This window comes from Hyla sarda, chromosome 5, assembly GCF_029499605.1.
Source record: "Hyla sarda isolate aHylSar1 chromosome 5, aHylSar1.hap1, whole genome shotgun sequence".
Lineage (NCBI taxonomy): Eukaryota > Metazoa > Chordata > Amphibia > Anura > Hylidae > Hyla > Hyla sarda.
In genome coordinates, this window is record NC_079193.1 from 293,593,355 (window position 1) to 293,619,693 (window position 26,339).

A 26,339-nucleotide genomic window follows, 5' to 3' on the forward strand; every position below is an offset into this window, starting at 1 on the left:
AGCGTAAAAGATCAGTGCGGGCAGTGTTATAGGTCCCTATGGGAGCTATAGCACTGCAAAAAAAAAGTTAACAAAGGTCATTGAACCCCTTCCCTAATAAAAGTTGAATCACCCCCCCTTTTCCCATGAAAATAAAAACTGTGTAAAAAAATAAAATATAGTCCGAACTATAAAAATATATCGTTAATTAAACCGCACGGTCAATGGCGTACGCACAAAAAAATTCCAAAGTCCAACATAACGCATTTTTGGTCACTTTTTATATCATAAAAAATGAATAAAAAGCGATCAAAAAGTCCGATCAATGCAAAAATGGTACCGATAAAAACTTCAGAAAACGGTGCAAAAAATGAGTCCTCATACCGGCCCGTACGCTGAAAAATAAAAAAGTTATAGGGGTCAGAAGATGACAATTTTAAACGTATAACTTTTCCTGCATGTAGTTATGATTTTTTTCAGAAGTGCGACAAAATCAAACCTATATAAGTAGGGTGTCATTTTAACCGTATGGACCTACAGAATAATAAGGTGTCATTTTTACAGAAAAATGCACTGCGTAGAAACGGAAGCCCCCAAAAGTTACAAAATGACATTTTTTCTTCAATTTTGTCGCACAATTAATTTTTTTTCCGTTTCGCCGTAGATTTTTGGGTAAAATGACTAATGTCACTGCAAAGTAGAATTGATGGCGCAAAAAATAAGCTATCATATGGAATTTTATGTGCAAAATTGAAAGGGTTATGATTTTTAGAAGGGGATGAGGAAAAAATTAAAATGGAAAAAAACTGAGTCCTTAAGGGGTTAAAGGACATCTGCAGAGTAATTAACACTTATCCCCTATCCCCAGGATAGGTGATAAGTGTTTGATCGCGGGGGGTCCGACCGCTGGGACCCCCTGTGATCTCCTGTACGGGGCCGCGGCTGTGCCGTGGCTCTCCCGTGCAGGGGGCGTGCCAGCCGCAGCATGATGTTGCAGCCGGCACGCCTCCTCCATGCATCTCTATGGGGGAGGCAGTGTTCCTGCCTCCCTATCTCCCCTATAGAACTGTATTGGGACGGGGAGGAGACGGGGCGTCACCGTCGACCTCTAGGTCGACGCTACGCGCCTTCAGAACTCACTATGAGCGCTAATGGCGGCGCCCCGTTAGGTAGATCGAGGGGGTCCCAGCGGTTGGACCCCCCGCGATCAAACACTTATCCCCTATCTTGTAGATAGGGGATAAGTGTATATTGTGCTGCAGTTGTCCTTTAAAGGGGTACTCCACCGGAGTACCCCTTTAAAGTTTTGTCAGTAAATGATCCATAGAGCCCTCTGTTATCATTACCAAGTGCAATGGTCCCTAACATTGGTTGATTAAAGTATAGAAAGAGTCATTGACTTTTAGACCACATTATAAATTGTACTTTTACTACATATGCAAAGTTGAACATAGATAGACTTTTCCCTGATGAGATAGGCTGCTAAAGGGTTACTATAGGGCATTAACACACAAAAGATTCTACCTTACAGGCAGGCTGGGTCCTGCTGCAGCATGGCAGTGCTCACATATGGGGGAGATTCATTAAAACCTGTCCAGAGGAAAAGTTGCTGAGTTGCCCATAGCAACCAATCAGATCGCTTCTTTCATTTTGCAGGGTCCTTTTCAAAAATGAAAGAAGCGATCTGATTGGTTGCTATGGGCAACTCAGCAACTTTTCCTTTGGACAGGTTTTGATAAATCTCCCTTAGTATGCTTATAGCAGTGTTTCCCAACCAGGGTGCCTCCAGGGAGTTGTAGTTTTGCAACAGCTGGAGGCACCCTGTTAAGAAGCACTGGCTTATAGAAACATTTTAGACTTCAGAAAGGGCATATGAGCCCTAAAATGTAACATCATCCTCTAGTATCTAGGGTAAGTCGGGAGTCAATGCGTTCCCTGTGTGCATACTTTGAACCTTACATAAATGTGAATGTGCATATTTAACCCCTTAACGACGCAGGATGTATATTTACATTCTGCGCCGGCTCCCGCGATATGAAGCGGGATCGCGCCGCGATTCCGCATCATATCGCGTCGGTCCCGGCGCTCATCAACGGCCGGGACCCGCTGACCGCCGCTTCTAAAGTGAAAGTGAAAGTGACCCGGCTGCTCAGTCGGGCTGTTCGGGACCGCCGCGATCAAATCACGGCATCCCGAACAGCTGACAGGACACCGGGAGGGCCCTTACCTGCCTCCTCGGTGTCCGATCAGCGAATGACTGCTCCGTGCCTGAGATCCAGGCAGGAGCAGTCAAGCGCCGATAACACTGATCACAGGCGTGTTAATACACGCCTGTGATCTGTGTAAAAGATCAGTGTGTGCAGTGTTATAGGTCCCTATGGGACCTATAACACTGCAAAAAATATGTAAAAAAAAAGTGTTAATAAAGGTCATTTAACCCCTTCCCTAATAAAAGTTTGAATCACCCCCCTTTTCCCATAAAAAAAAATAAAACAGTGTAAAAAAATAAATAAACATATGTGGTATCGCCGCATGTGTAAATGTCCGAACTATAAAAATATATCATTAATTAAACCGCACGGTCAATGGCGTACGCGCAAAAAAATTCCAAAGTCAAAAAAACCCGCATTTTTGGTCACTTTTTATACCATTAAAAAATGAATAAAAAGTGATCAAAAAGTCCGATCAAAACAAAAATCATACCGATAAAACTTCAGATCACGGTGCAAAAAATGAGTCCTCATACCACCCTGTACGTGGAAAAATAAAAAAGTTATAGGGGTCAGAAGATGACATTTTTAAACGTATAAATTTTCCTGCATGTAGTTATGATTTTTTCCAGAAGTGCGACAAAATCAAACCTATATAAGTAGGGTATCATTTTAACCGTATGGACCTACAGAATAATGGTAAGGTGTAATGTTTACCGAAATATGCACTGCGTAGAAACGGAAGCCCCCAAAAGTTACAAAATGACATTTTTTCTTCGATTTTGTGGCACAATGATTTTTTTTCCCTTTTCGCCGTGCATTTTTGGGTAAAATGACTAATGTCACTGCAAAGTAGAATTGACGACGCAAAAAATAAGCCATAATATGGATTTTTAGGTGGAAAATTGAAAGGGTTATGATTTTTAAAAGGTAAGGAGGAAAAAACGAAAGTGTAAAAACGGAAAAACCCTGAGTCCTTAAGGGGTTAAATATTGAGAAACATGCTGCACATAAATAAATCTCCATTTTCAGTCCACTGGATTTACAACGAGGTGCACATCATGTGACAAGACAAAGGAAATGGCACTTTGCTACAATTTGAGTGCACAGCCTGTATATTAGTGTTTAACCCCTTAAGGACACAGCCCAAATATACCTTAAGGACCCGGCCATTTTTTGCACATCTGACCACTGTCACTTTAAGCATTAATAACTCTGGGATGCTTTTACCTTTCATTCTGATTCCGAGATAGTTTTTTTGTGACATATTCTAGTTTATGTTAGTTGTAAAATGTTGTCGATACTTGCATCATTTCTTGGTGAAAAATTCCAAAATTTGATGAAAAAATTGAAAATGTTGCATTTTTTTAACTTTGAAGCTCTCTGCTTATAAGGAAAATGGATATTCCAAATAAATGTTATATTGATACACATGTACAATATGTCTACATTATGTTTCCATCATAAAGTTCACATGTTTTTACTTTTGGAAGACACCAGAGGGCTTCAAAGTATAGCAGCAATTTTCCAATTTTTCGCAAAATTTTCAAAATTGGAATTTTTCAGGGACCACTTCAGTTTTGAAATGGATTTGAAGGGCTTTCTTATCAAAAATACCTCATAAATGACCCCATTATAAAAACTGCACCCCTCAAAGTATTCAAAATGACATTCAGAAAGTTTGTTAACCCTTTAGGTGTTTCACAGGAATAGCAGCAAAGTGAAGGAGAAAATTCAAAATCTTCATTTTTTACACTTGCATGTTCTTGTGGACCCAGTTTTTGAATTTTTACAAGGGGTAATAGATTAAAAATCCCCCCAAAATTTGTAACCTAATTTCTCTCGAGTAAGGAAATACCTCATATGTGTATGTCAAGTGTTCGGCAGGTGCACTAGAGGGCTCAGAAGGGAAGGAGCGACAATGGGATTTTGGAGAGTGAATTTTGCTGAAATGGTTTTTGGGGGGCATGTCACATTTAGGAAGCCCCTATGGTGCCAGAACAGCAGAAAAACCCCACATGGCAAACCATTTTGGAAACTAAACTCCTCAAGGCACGTAACAAGGGGTCCAGTGAACCTTAACACCCCACAGGTGTTTGAAGACTTTTCTTTGAAGTCGGATGTGTAAATGAAAAAAAAATAATTTTCACTAAAGTTCAGTTTTTTCCCCAAATTTATCATTTTTACAAAGGGTAATGGGAGGAAATGCCCCCCAAAATTTGTAACCCCATCTCTTCTGAGTATATAAATACCCCATGTTAGGACGTAAAATGCTCTGCGAGCGAACTACAATGCTCAGAAGAGAAGGAGTCACATTTAGCTTTTGGAAAGCAAATTTAGCTGAAATGGTGTTTGGGGGGCATGTCGCATTTAGGAAGCACCTAGGGTGCCAGAACAGCAAAAAAAAAAAAAAAAACATGGCATACTATTTTGGAAACTACACCCCTCAAGGAACGTAACAAGGGGTACGGTGAGCCTTAACACCTCACAGGTATTTCACAACTTTTTGTGAAATTTGGATGTGTAAATGAAAAAAATTATTTTTTCACAAAAATGCTGTGTTTTCTCCAAATTTTACATTTTTACAAGGGGTAATAGAAGAAATGGGGTTACAAATTTTGGTGGTCATTTTCTCCTTAGTATGGAAATGCCTCATGTGTGGACGTCAAGGGCTCTGCTGGCGCACTACAATGCTCAGAAGAGGAGGAGCACCATTGAGCTTTTTGAAAGAGAATTTGTTTGGAATGGAAATGGGGGCCATGTGCGTTTACAAAGCCCCCCGTGATGCCAGAACAGTCGACCCCCCCACATGTGACCCCATTTTGGAAACTACACCCCTCACAGAATTTAATAAGTGGTGCAGTGAGTATTTACACCCCACTGGCGTTTGACAGATCTTTGGAACAGTGGGCTGTGCAAATGAAAAATTTAATTTTTAATTTTCACGGATCACTGTTCCAAAAATCTGTCAGACACCTGACAAAATGGGGTCACATGTGGGGGGGTCCATTGTTCTGGCACTATGGGGGCTTTGTAAACACACGTGGCCTTCAATTCCGGACAAATTTTCTCTTCAAAATCCCAATGGCACTCCTTCTCTTCTGAGCATTGTAGTGCACCCGCAGAGCACTTTACATCCACATATGGGGTATGTTCTTACTCAGAAGAAATGGGGTTACAATTTTTGGGGGGCTTTTTTCCTATTTTCCCTTGTCAAAATGAAAAATTTAGGGTAACACCAGCATTTTAGCGAAAAAAAATGTATTCTCATTTTCCCATAAAACTATACATAATAACCTTTCACTTACCTGCCTACGATCCCCCGTTGTTCCGATATCGCCGTCCCGGTCTCTTCCACTTCCTGCGGGTCGGTGACTTCACTCTGCGCTCAGCCTATCAGCGGCCGCAGCAATGTCCCGTCACGGCCGCTGATAGGCTGAGCGCAGAGTGAAGTCACCGACCCGCAGGAAGAGGAAGCTGACAGGGACCAGAGCACGGGCGGCGATATCGGAACAACGGGGGATCGTAGGCAGGTAAGTGAAAGGTTATTATGTATAGTTTTACAGCCCGGGCACAGCGGGGGTTAAAAGTTTTAGCTTAGAGAACTCCTTTAATAAAGATCATTTAACCCCTTCCCTAATAAAAGTTTGAATCACCCCCCTTTTCCCGTTTAAAAAAAAACTGTGTAAATAAAAATAAACATATGTGGTATCGCCGCGTGCGGAAATGTTCGAATTATAAAAATATATCGCTAATTAAAACACACGGTCAATGGTGTACGTGGAAAAAAATTCCAAAGTCCAAAATAGCATATTTTTGGTCACTTTTTATATCATGAAAAAAATGAATAAAAAGCGATCAAAAAGTTCAATCAATACAAAAATGGTACAGATAAAAACTTTAAAAGAAAAATTAAAAGAATTATGATTTTTTTAAAGGTAAGGAGGAAAAAAACAAAAGTGCCAAAAACGGAAAAACCCTGTGTCCTTAAAGGGTTAAGGACTCAGGGTGTACCTGTACGCTCTGCGCCCAGTCCCGGTATAAAATGCGTGACGGCGTGACCCCGCGTCATACCGGGTCGGTCCCGGCGGCTAATGACAGAAAATTGAAAAAAAAAAAGTTAATAAAGATCATTTAACCCCTTCCCTTTTATCCCATTTAAAAAAAAAAACTGTGTAAATAAAAATAAACATATGTGGTATCGCCGCATGCGGAAATGTCCGAACTATAAAAAATATATTGTTAATTTAATGGCATGGTCAATTGCATACGCGGAAAAAAAAAATTATTTTTGGTCACTTTTTATATTATGAAAAAATGTATAAAAAGCGATCAAAACGTCTGATCAATATAAAAATGGGCAAAAAATGAACCCTCATACCGGCCCGTGCAGGGGGCCCGCCGCTGGGACCCCAGCAATCTCGCTGCAACACCCGCATTGTATGCGGAGCTGCGTCTCCAGTTTCGGAAACCAGAGGTTTCCGGGACTGGAGACGTGACGTAACGCCACGCCACGCCACCCTTGTGACATCACGCCATGAATGGACGGGGCGTGACGTGACATTACGAGGGGGGCGTGGCGTGATGTTACGTCTCCAGTTCTGGAAAATGAAGGAAACTGGAAACGCAGCTCCGCATACAATCGGGTGCTGCAGCGAGATCACTGGGGGTCCCAGCGGTGGCACCCCTGCGATCAGACATCTTATGTCCTATACTTTGGATAGGGGATAAAATGTTAGATCCTGGAATTACCCTTTAAGGACCGGGCCATTTTTAATTTTTGCACTTTCGTTTTTTCCTCCTCACCTTCTAAAAATAATTTCTTCAATGTTGTCATATGAAAAGATAGAATAAAATATTTACAAAAATGTGAGGGGTGGACTCACTTATGTTAGATACTGGGGGAGATTTATCAAAGGATTTAGACTGGTTTTTCCTGTCTAAATTTGTCGCACAGAAAGTCGCAGTCTAAATATGGGCGACTTTTGCTTTAGAGGATTTTTAGAATTTGATGCATTCTAGTCTATTTTAGACGGAAAGATGCATTGGTGCTGAATTTATCAAAAGCGACTTGTGAGCGACAAGTCGCATCGGCTGAAAGCACGCCAAAATGTCAGACCATGCTGGAGCAGGTTTATATGCAGTCTACAGCATAGATCCCGAAGTCTGTGCGCAGAATTTATCAAGAGCCGTGCACCTTTTGATAAATTAGGCGCACCATAGACCGGACTAACCCTCTGTAGTTTGGTCTATATTGATGCGGGACATAGACAGCTGTGATAAATCTCCCCCACTGTGTGTATGTATGTGTATGTATATATATATATATATATATATATATATATATATATATATATATATAATATTTGTATCAAACAACTGTGTATCTAGCCACACCCCTCATAATCAGATTCTTTTTATTTCCTGACTGATGAAGACAGTAAATTAAGGGCATTTTCCTACTAGAAGTGTATTAAAGTTACCTTTCATGATGGAGACAACCCTGAGGTTACTGTCAGAGTCCACTCTAGAGGTTACATTTGTTTGTTGGTTTTTTTGTGCACTTTACTTATCACAAATGTGACTTTTGGAAACAAAACAAAGTGTCCATTGGCAACAAACAAAACCATATGATTTGTATAAATATGCAATGACCCCCACGCCCCCTGAAGGCATGTCTCTGAAGGACAAATAACAAGTGACATGGAGCCTCAGACCTGTTTATCATTCAATAGCTACATTCACACTACGATTTGGGCCATATGGTTGCCAGTCTGGCAGGAAAATTTTAAAACCGTCCAATAGCGTATCCCCACCCATGCTGCATCCTGGAGTCGGCTTATTTTTGGACCATACAGTTTTGTTGGCGTACTGATAACTATGGTCTGCTGTGGTTTTTAGTCCAGCAATAAAACTGATACCATTCATAAATGGATACTGCAGCCGTATGGCATAATGGTGGTGTGAATGTGGTAGCTTGGGGGTGTAGGGTAGGTAGGGTGTAGCTGTGCAGTGATGAAAGGGTGTTGGATTAACCCTTAACTGTCATGATGCCAGGGTGTGGGTTCCTCTCTGTATATGTATCCTACCGCCCCCGTCCCAGGAACGATAGGGAGGAATAAAGGATTGTCCACAATCGGAATTTTAGTAAACTGAAGATAATGTTACTGCAGATTTTATGCAGGTTAAATGTAGTAACAGTCTTTACAGAGGACCAGACTTTAGGCTCCTCACAGGTTTGGTTGGGACCTTATAGGGAATAAGTTTGAAGTATTTGCTTTACGCTATTCCACTGGATTTAGGGGTATTGTTTAGGTCCAGCAGTCACGTAGGATTAGGATTGAGTTAGATTGAACTCACGGTTTTGTATTCGGCTGAAGTTAGCAGGCTTCAGGCCTAGATTTGTCTTGAAGGTATATAGCAGGCTTCTCTCTCTGCTAGTCCGGAACCCAAGAGAGCATGCATTGGATAACAGCGCCCTTATATCTAAAGGGGCAGGCTTCAAGCTTATTGGTCCCCCAGACCAGTCAGTCCTAATACAAAGCATTGTGGTACATCACATGACATGAGCACATGACCTGAAAGGTCCTTAACCTTAGCAGAACAATATAATTATTAATCATGTGACTTAAGGACCTGGAAGCAACATTTACACTATACAATATACAAAATATATGCATAAAATTAAAGAAGGAAGAGGCGACTAGGGGTTATCCCACTAAGAGCATCCTATCAGTACGGAGGAACTCTGACTTTGGGGACTTATTACACAAGGTACAGTACACGTACAGTACCGGGACACCACAAACCCCCTTACTTGAAATGAGTCGGCCTCGACGACTGTCCCCTGAGACAGAGGGACTAAGTACTGAGAGTTTTTAGACAGTCCTGGGCATAATTTGAAATGTCCTTTTAGTCAGACTGTATGAACACATAACAAAAGAGTACTTGCTTTTGATAAAAGTCCTTGCAGGCTCTAAATATTAAAACAGTTTTTTTTTGTTTTTTTTTATATTTTTATACCAACAAGAGTATACTACATCACTTTACTGTACAAACATGGGAAGCTAGTAAACTCATGCAACATTGGTCAGGGTAGACTGAGACACCGTCAGGTTTACTTTACCATGAAATTAAAGGGGTACTCCGGTGAAAAACTTTCTTTTTTCAAATCAACTGGTGCCAGAAAGTTAAACAGATTTGTAAATTACTTCTATTAAAAAATCTCAATCCTTCCTGTACGTATTAGCTGCTGAATACTACAGCGGAAATTCTTTTCTTTTTGAAACACAGAACTGTCTGTTGACATCACGAGCACAGTGCTCTCTGTTGACATCTCTGTCCATTTTATGAACTGTCCAGAACAGCATATGTTTGCTATGGGGATTTCATTTTACCCTGGACAGTTCCTAAAAATGGACAGAGATGTCAGCAGAGAGCACTGTGCTCGTGATTCAGCAGACAGCTCTGTGTTTCAAACGGAAAAGAATTTCCACTGTAGTATTCAGCAGCTAATAAGTACAGGAAGGATTAAGATTTTTTAATAGAAGTAATTTACAAATCTGTTTAACTTTCTGGCACCAGTTGATTTAAAGAAAAAAAAAAAGTTTTTCACCGGAGTACCCCTCTTAATGGCCGCTGTTTTCATTGGTGCCGGTTCGTCCTGGACCTTCAGTAGTTACTCCTGGACCCCAGGAGATGCCCGTTTAAAGCCCAACATTGATTCTTCCAGTGTCCAGTTTTATTGCAAAAGCTACAAACAGTTCACTGAGTCCCAGGTGGCCTCACAGGGGGGGATATTAGGTGGATTGGCAGGACGTGGGGCAGGCTTCTTAGGTGGAAGTGTTTCGGGCCTAGGGGAATGAGACCTGCCCACCATCTCCTTAAAAGCTTTGGTCAATTGATCAATGTCCTGTCGTATATCCTGTAGGTTGGTAGTCCATGGACTAGCAGGGGCGGATACACCAATTGGCTGTGCAGGGGATAATGGTTGGGTTGATGTTCCCAGTGCCTATGCAGAAGGGGCACTAACTTCCTCTGCTTCTGGCCCTGACTCAATAACCTTAGTAGCTAACCTTTTAAAGGCTGGAAAGGACATATCGGGATTCTGCACTGCCAACATCCTAAGTTGGGCCTTATCCCATTTATTATGTGCCCCATCTATTAATCTGTCCATCAGGACCTTGTTACCCTGCTCGGGCGTAATGCCGTCTAGTCTTTGCACTGATTCCAAGGCATTTTGTAAGGCCACAGCATTTGCCCGAAGGGTCTGACCTGGCTTCTGACGTCATTCGTATAGCTTTAGATGTACCTCAGAGGGGGAGTGAGACTCGAACACTTGATAGAGCCCGTCAAAGATCTGCTCCACTGTAACCTTGTCGGCAGCAGGCCAGGTGCGGACCTCCTCCAGTGAAGATCCCTGTAGTTGTCCGGTAAGTAACTGCACCTGCTGATTAGGGGGAAAAGAATAGAAAACAAAGAGACTCTGGATCTTCTCCTTGAAAGTCCCTCAGCGTGAAGGGGTCCCCATTGTAGTTGGGGAGGACTGGATTCCCCAGGAAGACAGGTGCAGCCACAGGAGCTCCTAGGTTAAGACATTGGGCCAGAGGTGAAGCAGGCAGCATTCTTGCTTGATGTGGTGACCCCCCTTGCGGGGTCGCAGGAGCACCACCATCTTGTTGGTTAGGCGGTGGAGAGGGTGCTGCAGGTGGCAATGGTGCTGTAGGTTCGGACATCTTGACCTACAGCATTGGCACTTTAAATGAAGCTTGAAAATGCAGGACCCTTTAAGAGACGCAGCTGTTCCTTAATTTGGAACTTTAGAGCAGTGATCGGATCGCCTGCAGCGCCTCCGCGGGGATCCGATCATGCAGCATGGCGATCGGAGGTCCCCTCACCTGGCTCCGGCCGTCTCCTGGGGTCTTCTGCTCTGGCCTGAGATCGAGCAGACCAGAGCAGAAGATCACCGATAATACTGATCAGTGCTATGTCCTATACATAGCACTGAACAATATTAGCAATCAAAGGATTGCTATAGATAGTCCCCTTTGGGGACATAAAAAGTGTAAAAAAAATATAAAAAAATGGAAAAAATTAGAAAAATCCCTTTCCCAAATAATAAAGTAAAACATCTGTTTTTCCCATTTAACCCCCCCCCCCCCCCAAAAGCGTAAAAAAATTATAAATACACATATTTGGTATCGCCGCATGTCTAAAAGTCTGAACTATTAAATATATTGTTAATTATCCCGTACGGTGAACGGCGTAAACGTAAAAAAAAAATAAAAACAGTCCAAAATTGCTGCTTTTTTGTCACATTTTATTCCCAAAAAAATGAATAAAAAATGAATAAAAAGTAAATCCTAAGCAAAAGTGGTACTGATAAATACTACAGATCATAGCGCAAAAAAATGAGCCCTCATATCGCCCCATATACGGAAAAATGAGAGAGTTATAGGTGGTCAAAATAGGGCAATTTCAAACATACTAATTTTGTTAAAATGGTTTGAGATTTTTTTTTAAGCGGTACAATTATAGAAAAGCATATAACATGGGTATCATTTTAATCGTATTGACCCACAGAATAAAAAAAACGTCATTTTTACCAGAAAGTGTACAGCGTGAAAACAAAACCTTCCAAAATTTGCTAAATTGCGGTTTTCTTTTAAATTTTCCCACATAAATAATATTAGTTTGGTTGCGCCGTACATTTTATGGTAAAATAAGTAATGTACCGTATTTATCGGCGTATAACACGCACTTTTTAGGCTAAAATTTTTAGCCTAAAGTCTACCTGCGTGTTATACGCCGATAAGCCGCTGCAGTTCAATGATTTAAAGTGGGCGCTTTAAATCAATGAACTGCAGCGGCTTTGCAGGTGCAGAGACCGCCAGCGCTGCCGGCCTCTCTGCCCCTGCCTGCCCTGGGGTCTAGAGCCCTGCTGCTGGCCCTTCTCTCCCCCTGGCTGTCGCCGCCGCTGCCCGTTCTCTCCCCCTGACTATTGGTGCCGGCATAATTACCTGTTGCCAGGGTCGGGTCTGCGCTGCTTCAGGCCTCTGGTGTGCGTTCCCTGCGTCATTGCGTCTCGCAGCGCATAGCAACGACGCATGGGATGCACACCGGAGGCCTGAAGCAGCGCGGACCCGACCCCGGCAACAGGTAATTATGCAACCGGGGATGGGGGGAGGCAACGGGGCAGCGGTGCCGGCAATGGGTGCCGCTGCCCCTTCTCTCCCCCTGGCTGTCGGCGCCGCTGCCCCATTGCCGCCGCTTCTCCCCCCCTGGCTATCGGCGCCGGCAATGGGGCCCGGCAGGGGGAGAGAACGGGCGGCGGCGCCGACAGCCAGCAGGAGAGAAGCGGCGGCAGCATGGCTCTAGACCCCAGGAAAGGCAGGGGGAGAGAAGCGGGCAGCGACGGCCTCTCTCCCCCTGCCTTTCCTGGGGGGTGTATCGGGGTATACGCATGCAAACACACGCACCCTCATTTTACCATGGATATTGCTTTTATAGGCCGGTGCGTGGTATACCCCGATAAATACAGTAATTACAAAGTACAATTGGTGACGCAAAAAAACAAGCCCTCATATGGGTCTGTGGATGGAAATATAAGAGAGTTATGATTTTTAGAAGGTGAGGAGGAAAAAACGAAAATGCAAAAATAAGATTGGTCTGGTCCTTAAGGCCAAAATGGGCCTGGTCCTTAAGGGGTTAACACAGTTCTTTATATGGGGGGGAGTAAACTTTAAACGGTGACAACAGCTGTAGGCACACACCCGTATCCTGTTCGTGATGCCAAAAAGCTATGTGGTAGCTTGGGGGTGTAGGGTAGGTAGGGTGTAGCTGTGCAGTGATGAAAAGGTGTTGGATTAACCCTTAACTGCCGTCACGCCAGGGTGTGGGTTCCTCTGTATATGTATCCTACCGCCACCCGTCCCAGGAACGATAGGGAGGAATAAAGGATTGTCTACAACCAGAATTTTAGTAAACTGAAGATAACTTTACTGCAGATATTATGCAGGTTAAACGTAGTAACAGTCTTTACAAAGGACCGGACTTTAGGCTCCTCACAGGTTTGGTTGGGACCTTATAGGGAATAAGCTTGAAGGATTTGCTAGGGGTATTGTTTAGGTCCAGCAGTCACGTAGGATTAGATTGAACTCGCGGTTTTGTATTCGGCTGAAGTTAGCAGGCTTCAGGCCTAGATTTGTCTTGATGGTATAAACTGAGCTTCTCTCTCTCTCTCTCTCTCTGCTAGTCCGGAACCCAAGAGAGCTAGGATTGGATAACAGCGCCCTTATATCTAAAGGGGCAGGCTTCAAGCTTATTGGTCCCCCAGACCTGTCAGTCCTAATACAAAGCATTGTGGTACATCTCTATGGAATACGCTGGAAAACATAGCAGCAGTAAAGTGAATGGGATTTGCAGAAATCCTGTTCACACTCTTTGTAGACAATTTCATTGGTATAGATTTTAAGTCTGCAACATGTCTATGTATTTGATGGATTTATTGCAGTCATAATCCTCAATAATTTTCCATTTTTGGGTTTTGCAAATGTGGCTTTTAAACTGATTTTCATTGATTAAAGAAAGAGAATAACTAAAATTAACATAATCTGCTCCCAAATCCGCCATGCCAAATCTGTGATAAATCTTTAGGTGCAGATTTACCGGTATTACCTGTGAATATGTTGCAGTATATTTATAGTTGAAATGATGTGACCACTCCTATTTATCAAGTAATTGTAAATGAAATAGACCTGTATAGACCTGTACTGGGTGTAAGTAAGTCCCAGTCATGGGTTGTAGTAGAGAGTGGGCAGTACCACCTTGCAAAGAATTTAAGTTTATTCAGGTCAGATGTGTTTTTTTAGTCCCCAATGACTGGACGTGCAGCCCATATGCCTTTGTGCCTTGTTGTTCTAATACCGTCTTGGGCTCTGAGCTATCTACAGCTTAAAGGAGTACAGGACTGTCCAGTGTTCAGAACATTTAGTTCCGAATGCTGTGTGCGTGCTGTGGGGTCGGCCACACCCCTCAATGCAAGTCTATGGGAGGGGGCGTGATTGCCGTTAAGAACTAAATGTTCCGAACGCTGGCCAGTGGAGTACCCTTTTAAGGGGCAACCTCCGCACCACCCTATGCCTATACCCCTAATACAGGACAATTTATATATTAGTTTGCTTTCCCATTATGAAGTGTTCAGTTCTTGTTATCTATAGTTGGCTCACAGAACACAATTCTACATTGTACAGTGATAATGAAATGCACCTTTTAAAAATAGCAATTTCTTTATTTACAAATAGTTGTCTTACGGAACAGACATACAGTACATCCAAAGAGTGAGGTTCTCCTATGGATAAAGCTGTAAATATAGACATGTTTTATGTACAAATGTCAAAGTTTTATACAGTCCCGGGTTGTGTACTGGTCATTCAGTAGCAGCATACAGTATCATTTTTATACTTTCATTGAATTCCTTGAAGGGAGGTAATAGTTTTTGGAAATTATAGTATAAGTAATCAACAATTATTATGTACAATGTGATTTATAGTTAAAACACTATAAATGTTTACTTAATATAACACTCCTCATGTCTTACAATACATAATTAAAAAAAATAACTACAACATATACATTTTTTCTACAAACTCCATAAGGCTCTGTTCATATTATCACCTTTCCATTTTTGGCTAGTACAAATATTTTTTTTAACTTGACAGACCCTATTCAAGGGTCAGGGTATCAGTCAAGAATGGAAGAAATAATGGTTAAGTGAACAAAACCTTATCCAGCTCCTCAGTGACTACTTCCTATATTCCAGTTTAATTTAACCTTCTAAAATGAACATACAATTTTACATTGTGATTTGCATATTACATATTATTTGCATATTACATCATTTAGAAGATACTTAGATGCATCTGCGGTAAACAGTCTGAGCCAGGAGTATGTTGGCCTCATTTACATCTGAGTCTGAGGCTCCGTTTAGGGCCTCCATCAAAGACTCCATTTGGGGCCAGAAAACAGAGACAGATGGTCTGTTGCACAATGGACACCAATGGATCCCATTGATTTTAAAGGGGTCTATCTGGTTTTCATTTGGTGTTATTTGGAAGAATCTGACCGGACAAAACACAACTGCTTGCAGATGTGAACTGCCACATAGGTGTGTACTTAAATAATGTACTTTGGACAGTTTCACTTAATGGGCTTTTAGTCTGAATCTAAAATCAACATCATAGGTTGGCTGCAAGATGCCTAGGCCGGCACGGGACTGATCTAGGGGTGGGGATTTTGAATTCTTATCCACAAGTTCCATATCAAAGTAAGATATCAAAAGAGTCAGTAGCTGTTTGATCTCATGCACCGCAAACTGACGTCCAGGGCACTTGGTTTTCCCAGACCCAAATGGCATGTAGTAATATTTTAATTTCTTTCCTTTGAGGTAAAAATCTGTCTTTTCTTTGCCATTGTCATCCAGGAACCGATCATATTTGTATGTCTGAAAAATAAAGAAGCATGCACATAAGTGATTGATATTTATAAACAGGATTAGTTTTGGCGTAGTTATTCTTTATAATTTAAAGAGGTATTCCGCCCTTAGACATCTTATCCCCTATACAAAGGAAAAGGGATAAGATGTCTGACGTCTCCCCTGCTGCACCAAGCGTTTGTATAGAGTGTAAGTCTATGGGAGGGGGTGTGATGGCCGTCATGCCCCCTCCCATAGATTTGCATTGAGGGGGCATGTCCGTGACACCACGAGTGGGGCATGACCGTGACATCTTGAGCCTCTGCATCGCCAGTTATCCAGCACGGAGCGAAGTTCGCTCCGCGCACCGGATGTCTGGGGTGCCGCAGCCGAGATCGGGGGGGTCCCCAGCAGCGGATAGGGGATAAGATGTCTAGGGGCAGAGTACCCCTTTAAGCATTGGAGATGGCTGCATATTCTAAGGTTTTATAAGGCTTTATAGTAAACTAAACCACAGATATCTCTTGGAAAATACAATGTAATACTCACCAAAGGGTCTTCATAAACTTCAGGATCCAAATGAACAGTCTGGGGGTACATGGCGACAATGTCATCTTTACGGATGTTGAATGACCCTCTGTCTTCCAGTTGTAAAGTAAAATTCTCTTTGGCCACTCTGATGTTCATAGATGCGCTGCATAGCCTCATTGATTCCTTGATAATGCTGTCTGCATAAGAAACAACCAGAACAAATGTAATTTAGAAATTGTAATAGTACAAGTCGAGAGACTTTGGATTACCAATCGTCTTTGATATATACCTAAAACTGGCATGTCGTCCAACTGACGGCGGTTCAGAAAAATATACTTGTCATCAAAGGTCACTTTCTGAGAAGCATTTTCCAAAACCTCGTTGATTTCCTTGGTGGCTGCCTTCATTGCTTTTGGGCATCTGTTTAATGAGAATTACATGATAATTAATAAAATTAATAATAATACTTGATTATTATTAAACAAATCTTACAAAACACCTGCATAAAACAAGGCTAGTAAAGGTAGGCAAAGGTTTTGTCTTACCTCAGGAGGTAGTAGACACTCCAGAAAGTTGCAGGAAGGGTGTTAGCTTGAGATGCCCAGAGAAGTGCCACATGGGTCTTTGCCTTCTCAGCATCATTTAGTGTGGTAACAGTGTCATTCATGAACATCCGGAGGGTGACAATGTCTGAGAGGTTGTTTCTCTTTCTGAGATTGTCATGGAGCAGATCTTTTGCTAGGCTCTCCCTGGCACTGTAAGCTGATTTGAAGACATGTATGGGTAGACCTGCTACTAGAGCGGGAAAAATTTTGTCAAATTCTTTGAAGTTTTCGAGGGCGTTAAGGATGAGTGCTCTTTGTGCTTCCTGTCTAGCTAAACTTTTGTCATCTTTTGTATTGAACTCATTGCCAAAAATAGTCAAGTAACCTGCCTCAAACATCACTCGGTAACAGAAGGCATAGAGTCCATCACTTTTCCATTCATTTGCTTTGGATGCAACGGACTGCAACATTGTGTGTTGAAGATTTTCCATCATGGTGGTGATAAGCGGGTCCAGTGCATCTCCCTGCATTGTCTTGTTAAATGTTTCATGTATATTTTCAGTAGTTTTGCCATCATCAGGATTCAAGCTGCTGTGTCCAAAGGCCTGAAAAAGAACATAGTTTATTCTAACTAACAGACAATAAGGGTGACTATACAGACAAATCAAAAATACTTATGTCAGTATTTATGTTTAAGAAGGATTAATATGGACTATATATATTCACCAATGACTGTACAGACTCACGCCTACTACAAAACCATGTGCATGGACCCTGTACAACCATCTTACCTGTAAGTTCTATTGAAGGTTAACTATAACAGGCTACAGACACTGCATTATAGATCCATGCAACTAATAACTAAAATACAATAACGTGTATGAGCCATAAACTGATAAAGTATTCCTATCTCCATAACTAAATGATTTGCGGATTTATGGAATCTAGCTGTCATTTTACAACATAACTACCTGGCGCATTAAGATAACACACAATTGCTTATCTAGAAATAGTATTCCACTGTAAAGTGACCTTTTATGCTATAAAATTACTTAACTATTACCGCTTTACCTTGGCAGAGGTTGCAAAGTGGAATTTCTGCCAATCGAAGTGTCGTCCATGGCGCATCACCGCATTAAACATGAATGGGTCAGTCACAAAATGCACAAATGTTCCAGCAAGTTTGCAGGTGAAGACATCTCCGTATTTTTTCTGCCTTGACCTGAGAAAGTCTAGAGGATTGGAACCAAACTGCAAAGCACATCCGAGGTAGGGAATGAAACCATTTTCCAGGGGTGGCTCTCCTGGCTGCCTAAAAACGGTCAAAGCAAATATACAAGTGCATACATTAGCTCAATGTAATGTTGTCCTACATATATCACTAAATGTTTATATTGCTGGGCTCCATAACTATTATTTGCTTAAGCATTGTTAGTTTTTTTTTTGCCAAATACATGCTGTACTGACCACTACATACAGGTCAAATAAACAAGTGAAGTCAAATATTTGATAAAGGCAGTTAATGGCACAATAATCATATTATTAGTAGTTTTTATTGAAAATAAATCTTATTTATATTAATTCATTGGAACACATAAATGGCAGTAGTGTCATTTTATATTTACATACCTGGTAAAAATACATTTAAAGGGGTTATCCAGGAAGAAAACTTTTTTTTATATGTCAACTGGCTCCAGAAAGTTAAACAGATTTGTAATTTACTTCTATTAAAAAATCTTAATCCTTTCAGTACTTATGAGCTGCTGAAATTGAGTTGTTCTTTTCTGTCTAAGTGCTCTCTGATGACACGTGTCTCGGGAACTGCCCAGTTTAGAAGCAAATCCCCATAGCAACCGTCTTCCACTCTGTGCAGTTCCCGAGACAAGCAGAGATGTCAGCAGAGAGCACTGTTGCCAGACAGAAAACAACTCAACTTCGGCAGCTGATAATTATTGAAAGGATTAAGATTTTTTTAATAGAAGTAATTTACAAATCTGTTTCAATTTCTGGAGCCAGTTGATATAAAAAAAAGTTTTTCCTGGAATACCCCATTAAGCACCAGTATATATATATATACAATAAAGAAAATGAAAAAAAAAAATACATAATTAATAATATAATAAACTGATTTTCTTACCGTCTTCTGATGCCAACAATAAGCCAGAAGAAACAACACAAAGCCACAACTAATCCCCAAATCAGTGAAATAGTCAGCATCTTTGCAGGTGTAGCTGGAACGTGGAGCACACTTTTAGCTAACAGCCAAGAGCACTGCTGCTGCAGGAAAGTGGCCACCACTTTTATACACTCAGGACTAAAGTGCCTGCTTAACTATTGATCTCTAGTAGCCATTAAAAAAGGTATTAATTAACCTCTCCACCAATAGAGAGAGGGCATTTCTAGCCTACTAAGATATCTGTAAAAATTAGCAGAAAAAAAAAATTTCAACCTAGACCAGAAATGGCCTTGACCGTGGTCCACAGGTATCAGGTGAAGTTCCAATGTAAGCAAAAGAGTTGTAATAGTAGATAATTTGAAGGTCTCTAGGTGTGTGCTTACACTCTCATGCAAGTTTACTAGATGTTGACTATAGTCCAAGTTTAACGGTTACTGTAGAGCAAATTCAAAGACATGAATGTCTATTGTATGTCATTTTCTGTGCATATATCTGTAAGCTCATATATAGCTATTTCTAATCTATATTTACGTGTGTGTGTGTGTGTGTGTGTGTGTATCTACATACAAATAAATATATATACAGTCATGGCCGTAAATGTTGGCACCCCTGAAATTTTTCTAGAATATGAAGTATTTCTCACAGGAAAGGATTGCAGTAACACATGTTTTGCTATACACATGTTCATTCCCTTTGTGTGTATTGGAACTAAACGAAAAAAGGTAGGAAAAAAAGAAAATTGGACATAATGTCACACCAAACTCCAAAAATGTGCTGGACAAAATTAATGACACCCTTAACTAATTATTTAGTTGCACACCCTTTGGAAAAAATAACTTAAATCAGTCGCTTCCTATAACCATCAATAAGTTTCTTACACCTCTCAGCCGGAATGTTGGACCACTCTTCCTTTGCAAACTGCTCCAGGTCTCTCTTATTGGAAGGGCGCCTTTTCCCAACAGCAATTTTAAGATCTCTTACAGGTGTTCAATGGGATTTAGATTTAGACTCATTACTGGGCACTTCAGAACTCTCCAGTGCTTTGTTGCCATCCATTTCTGGGTGCTTTTTGATGTATGTTTGGGGTCATTGTCCTGCTGGAAGACCCAAGATCTTGGGTGCAAACCCAGCTTTCTGACACTGGGCTGTACACAGTGACCCAAAATCCATTGGTAATCCTCAGATTTCATGATGCCTTGCACACATTCAAGGCACCCAGTGCCAGAGGCAGCAAAACAACCCCAAAACATCATTGAACCTCCACCATATTTCACTGTAGGTACTGTGTTCTTTTCTTTGTAGGCCTCATTCCGTTTTCGGTAAACAGTACAATGATGTGCTTTACCAAAAAGCTCTATCTTGGTCTCATTTGTCCACAAGACGTTCTCCCAGAAGGATTTTGGCTTACTCAAGTACATTTTGGCAAAATGTATTCTTGCTTTTTTATGTCTCTGTGTCAGCAGTGGGGTCCTCCTGGGTCTCCTTCCATAGCATTTCATTTCATTTAATGTTGACGGATAGTTCACGCTGACACTGATGCTATCTGAGCCTGCAGGACAGCTTGAATATCTATGGAACTTGTTTGGGGCAGCTTATCCACCATCCGGACTATCCTGTGTTGACACCTATCATCAATTTTTCTCTTCTGTCCACGTCCAGGGAGATTAGCTACAGTGCCATGGGTTGAAAACTTCTTGATAATGTTGCGTACTGTGGACAAAGGCAAATCTAGATCTCTGGAGATGGACTTGTAACCTTGAGATTGTTGATATTTTCCACAATTTTGGTTCTCAAGTCCTCAGACAGTTCTCTTCTCCTCTTTCTGTTGTCCATGCTTAGTGTGGCATACACAGACACACAATGCAAAGACTAAGTGAACTTCTCTCCGTTTTATCTGCTTTAAGGTGTGATTTTTATATTGCCCCAGATCAGTTTAACCTCTTAAGGACCAAGGATGTACCGGTACGTCCTGAGTCCTTTCCCTTTCTATAACGCGGGGCCATAGCGGGTCGGGCCCGGCCTCTAACAACGGCAGGGACCCGTGGCTAATAGCGCGCAGCACTGATCGCGGTGCCGTACGCTATTAACTTCTAAAGTGAAAGTAAAACAATGCCGGTTTGCTCAGGGAGCTGATCGGGATCGCATCGGCGAAATCGCGGCATCCCGAACAGCTTACAAGACAGCCGGAGGATCTCTACCTGCCTCCATGCTGTCCGATCGCCGAATGACTGCTCAGTGCCTGAGATCCAGGAATGAGCAGTCAAGCAGCAGAATCATTGATCATTGGTTTCCTATGAGAAACCAGTGATCAGTGTAAAAGATCAGTGCGTGCAGTGTTATAGGTCCCAATGGGAGCTATAACACTGCAGAAAAAAAGTGGGGGGAAAAAGGGAATAAAGATCATTTAACCCCTTCCCTAATAAAAGTTGGAATCACCCCCCTTTTCCCCCCAAAAAAACTGTAAATAAAAATAAACATATGTGGTATCGCCGCGTGCGGAAATGTCCGAATTATAAAAATATATCATTAATTAAACCGCACGGTCAATGGCGTACGCGCAAAGAAATTCCAAAATACTGTATTTTTGGTCACTTTTTTTATATAATGAAAAAATGAATAAAAAGAGATCAATAAGCCCGATCAATACAAAAAAACTTCAGATCACGGCCCAAAAAATTAGCCCTCATACTGCCCCATATGCGGAAAATTAAAAAAGTTATTGGGGTCAGAAGATGACAATTTTAAACGTATACATTTTCCTGCATGTAGTTATGATTTTTTTCAGAAGTACGACAAAATCCAGCCTATATAAGTAGGGTATCATTTTAATCGTATGGACCTACCGAATAAAGAGTGTGTCATTTTTACCAAAAAATGTACGGCGTAGAAACAGAAGCCCCGAAAAGCTACAAAATGTCGTTTTTTTTTTTCAATTTTGTCTCACAATTTTTTTTTTTCGTTTCGCCATAGATTTTGGGGTAAAATGACTGATGTCATTACAAATAAGAATTGGTGGTGCAAAAAATAAGCCATCATATGGATTTTTTAGGTGCAAAATTGAAAGAGTTATGATTTTTTAAAGGTAAGGAGAAAAAAATGAAAGTGCAAAAATAGAAAAAACTCTGGTCCTTAAGGGGTTAAAGGAGCAACACTTGCTTGAGACAATCTTAATTTTTCCACAATTTTGAAAGGGAGCCAATAATTTTGTCCAAACGTGGTCCTACTCACACAAAAGATTTTTATTTCAACATCAAATGTATAAAAGATGGTGATAGCACTTTCAACGCGTTTCTAGCTCGTACCGAGCTCTTTATCAAGATGTAGCACATCTTGATAAAGAGCTTGGTACGAGCTAGAAATGCGTTGAAAGTGCCATCACCATCCTTTATACCTTTGATGTTGAAATAAAGAAAATCTTGTATGGGAGAAGCGCCATGTTTGGAGAATTTTTTCTTTAACTACTATAATCCATTTCTGCTTGCTGACCCTTTTGGAGGATCGGGTGCTCCAAGGCTGATGACCCGCTCAGTGATATGCTGCTCTAGATGTTTTGCTCTGAGCATAACAACTCTGGTGAGCATAACTTACTTGCAACCCTTGCTCACTTATACTATGATAATACACTAGGATCGTGCTCCTCTCTCTCTTTTTGTCTCTTCAGTTAATTAATAATTTTGTCCAGCACATGTTTGGAGTTTGGTGTGACATTATGTCCAATTCTCTTTTTTTCCTCCCTTTTTTGGTTTAGTACCAATACACACAAAGGGAATGAACATGTATATAGCAAAACATGTGTGACTTCAAACCTTTTCTGTGCAAAATACTTCATTTTCTAGAAAAATTTCAGGGGTGCCAACATTTACGGCCATGACTATATGGGATGGTCCAAACTATTTGGCCGCAAAATCGTGAGCTAAGTACCTCATTTTCCATATTTTTTATTTTTGCAGTGTAGCAATATATTATCTCATGTTTTATCTGTATGTTTGTGCTAGCAGTGTGCTGCTGTATTCTCCTGTTTATATATATATATATATATATATATATATATATATATATATATATAAACAGGAGAATACACAGATTCACTTACGTTAGATACTATATATATATATATATATATATATATATATATATATATATATATATATATATATAGTATCTAACATAAGTGAATCCGCCCCTCACATTTTTGTAGATATTTTATTATATCTTTACATTTGACACTCCTACTGCTGCAATGTAAAGTAGTGAGTGCACAGCATATATATATATATATATATATATATATATATATATATATATATAGGCAACAAGTGGGTACACCCCTAAGTGGAAATATCCAAACTAGGCCCAATAAGCCATTTTTCCCCTTTCTGGTGTCATGGGACTCATTAGTGTTACAAGTTCTTAGGTTTAAACGGGGCGCAGGTGTATCACTCTCACACTCATGGTCACTGGAAATTCAAGAAGAAGAAAAAATTGTTGCTCTAAATAAAAATGGCTAGGCTATAAAAAGATGCAGGCAGAGTGATCCTGGCACAATATGATTTACTCTAGGTAGAGTATGGGTAAGTCATTGGGGCGGTGCCCACACCAACTTTCTGCCCTGCAAACACTGAGTGAATATGCACAAGTAGGAAGGGATGCATCACTTAGAGTAGGTGGGAAGTGAAGCAGCTGCAGGGACTGCCCCAATGACTACTTACCAGGGTACCGGAGACTTTTTTTAAACTATGATTTCTATATAATGCCCAAGTGTTTCGGAGTAGATCTTCGTGTGCCGGGATCACGCTGTCTGCACCAGTTTTATGCTTTGGACTGTATAAATCTGGTGAGTTCCCAATATACCATTTTAAAGGGACATGAACCAGAGGTGAATTGTAATTTCCTGGATAAAGCCTAATATAAGATTAAAGCACAACTCCAATGCTGTTGTGGCAGCAGGATCCATTTCAAAACTGCCTGCAGCTCCATAGCCTGGTGCTAATGCAACCAGATATGCCAGAAACCTTATGCAAATGCATGGGATTATTGGCAATTCCATAACCTGCACGCTTAGCACCAGGCTGTGGAGTTGGAGGCAGTTTTAGGAGTGAATGCTGCCGCTGCAACAACATTAGAGTTGCTCTTATACATTGCTTTTGTAAAGAACAGCATGAAGAATCCACCATGTTTTTCGAGAATAATGTAGAAAAAGGGTAACTTTTTTAGATTTTTATGATTTTCAGTTTTAACACTTAATTTCCCTGTTGATTCCTTTGTTGAATTGCAGTCAAAAGAGCCTACAATCTCAGGAGATCAAAACTATGCTGCTGAAGCACCACGGACATTTGAATTATTTACATCAGGTTTGTACAAAGGACTGACCTGTTCTCCAAAATCAATACATATGTCTAAGATCTAACAACCATTCAGAATCCAGAAAACATGGAATAAACTCAACTTTTATTACAAAAAAACCATGGAAAAAGGTTTAAAACATCATGGTAGTCTTTGCTTAGTTCATTGTGGTCTGAATATATCTGCACTGAAGAAGCTACTCACCTCTGTTCCAAGTTCTGAACTTTTAAAGGTTAATCCATCTTTACAATAAGGGGGCATTCACATCCCGATTAGTGCCTCTGAGGCATGACATAACCTCAAAATCGTCTGCTGACACATCCGTGCTCAGAAACACATGAGCCCCATTTAAACCAATGACCTGAATGTAATCCCATGAGCTTTGGCTTGTCATTTTTTTCAGTCCAAGCAAAAACTCGGATACACTGAGAAAATGGCTCAAATCTAGTAGACTAGGAAAGGTCATTGGTTGCTTTGGGGCTTGTGCCAATCCGATCATGGAAACATTGGCAATTTTGAGCTTTTGCTGTGAGAGTTGGAGTTGTTGTCTATAGATAATCCTCTTTATCTTTGTGATCTCTTCTCAAGGAAATATAAGACATAGTTCATTTTGTAACTTTAAACTCTTGGCAGAGAAAAATAATGTACCAAGAAAAATGACACCTCCTTCAGAGGTCAGAATTACACTGAAACACCTGATAAACCAACTCACATTATTGATTCTAACTGCATAATTGTAAGAACTTACAACTTCTTCATAGATGAGAAACCCTAGACTCCCCATAAAGCCTTGTGAAGCATCATAACCTTCTCAGTTATATTACTTGGAGCATGGGCGAAGCTTAGTGACGCCACTGTTGCTGATCTCTGCTGGGTTCTGCTGCAAGAGAAAATCAGCGGTGATGTCACTAAGCTTCGCCCATGCTCCAAGCCGGGCCCAGAGCTGAAGATACCGGAGAAGATTATCGAAGAACGACTGCACGGAACGGGACAAGGTAAGTACCCTTGTCATCGGTGTCACCTGCACTACCTGTCTGTACCAACAGGTTAGTGCAGGTGACACTGATGACAGATTTCCTTTAAATACTACTGGCATTCCATATATATTTAGATGAAAAAAGTGTAGGGAAATTATTTTCATTTTGTTTAATAATGTTTTTCCCTGTAATTTCCCTGTTTATTGTTCACCAGTATTAGCTAATTTTCCAAAAAGTAGTAATGGTCTTAATTGTTTTCACAATTCAAGTGATTTATGAAAGTTACTATAGATGAAGGTAATACCGGCACAGTCTTTGCCTTAATTCTGACTCTGTGTGGAACAAGAGTGGCCAACAAACCCTCTCGGCGGTGATACTTGGCAGATACAGTCCACAAACATTGCCTCTATAGAGAAGAAAGACGTGCACTCACCATGTATGTATCGCTGAATATAGCTTTATTCCATATTGGCTACAGTAGTAGAAAGCTTCAATGGGTCATAAAGACACAGGCAGGAGCATCTCACCATCTGGTGAGACACTCCTGCTTATGTGTCTCTCTGTACCCATTGAAGCTTTCTACCGCTGTAGCCAATATGGAATAAAGCTATATTCAGCGATACATACATGGTGAGTGCACGTCTTTCCTCTTTATATTTGCTATGATTTATGAAAGTGTTTAACCTGGTTTTTCAGGCTGTGATTTTTTTACTTTCAACAAAGAGGTTGAGGGTAGAGAGGTTGGTGTTAAACCAAATTGTTCTTCTGTGATCTTTCATATGCCCTTTTTTTCTTAAAGGAGTACTCTAGTGCAGACTATTCCTCCTCCGTTGTGCCCGGGCTGAAAAAAAATTAAAACAAACTTTCACTCACCTTCCTGCATCCCCCTGGAGTGCCGCTACAGCTGGAATGCAGGAAGGTGAATGAAAGTTTGTTTACATTTTTTTTTCTGCCCGGGCACAACGGAGTTGGAATAGTCTGCCCTAGACTACTCCTTTAATGTAGTTGTACCCACATACAAAGCCCACATTCAGATAGTAACTTCTAATACAGCTTTTGAATGCTACAGCTTAGGAGTCCGGAAAATTAATGATTTGGTCACTGTTT

At 40.9% G+C, this 26,339-nt stretch overlaps 1 protein-coding gene and 1 long non-coding RNA gene across 6 annotated transcripts in view; one reads left to right on the forward strand and one right to left on the reverse strand.

The window, feature by feature from the left end:
* Window positions 1-1,698: 1,698 nt before the first annotated feature.
* Window positions 1,699-25,077, forward strand: LOC130274099 (uncharacterized). Its single transcript, XR_008844239.1, has 3 exons — window positions 1,699-1,890; window positions 17,816-18,005; window positions 24,188-25,077. It is a non-coding gene; the product is annotated as an uncharacterized LOC130274099 (long non-coding RNA).
* The window catches only part of LOC130274095 (cytochrome P450 7A1), a 72,448-nt gene continuing 60,205 nt past the window's right edge, over window positions 14,097-26,339 (reverse strand). For 4 of the 5 annotated variants that reach the window (XM_056521997.1, XM_056521999.1, XM_056521998.1 and 1 more), the window contains 5 exons: window positions 17,808-18,048; window positions 16,737-17,341; window positions 16,481-16,611; window positions 16,210-16,388; window positions 14,097-15,690 (listed from right to left, as the gene is read on the reverse strand). In XM_056521997.1, coding sequence (XP_056377972.1) covers window positions 15,391-15,690; window positions 16,210-16,388; window positions 16,481-16,611; window positions 16,737-17,341; window positions 17,808-17,879 — 1,287 coding nt within the window. In that variant the 5' untranslated portion in view covers window positions 17,880-18,048 and the 3' untranslated portion in view covers window positions 14,097-15,390. Of the gene's footprint in view, window positions 15,691-16,209; window positions 16,389-16,480; window positions 16,612-16,736; window positions 17,342-17,807; window positions 18,049-18,590; window positions 18,594-18,873; window positions 19,347-26,339 lie in introns of those variants that run through there. The other variant, XM_056522001.1, reaches the window with a different exon arrangement.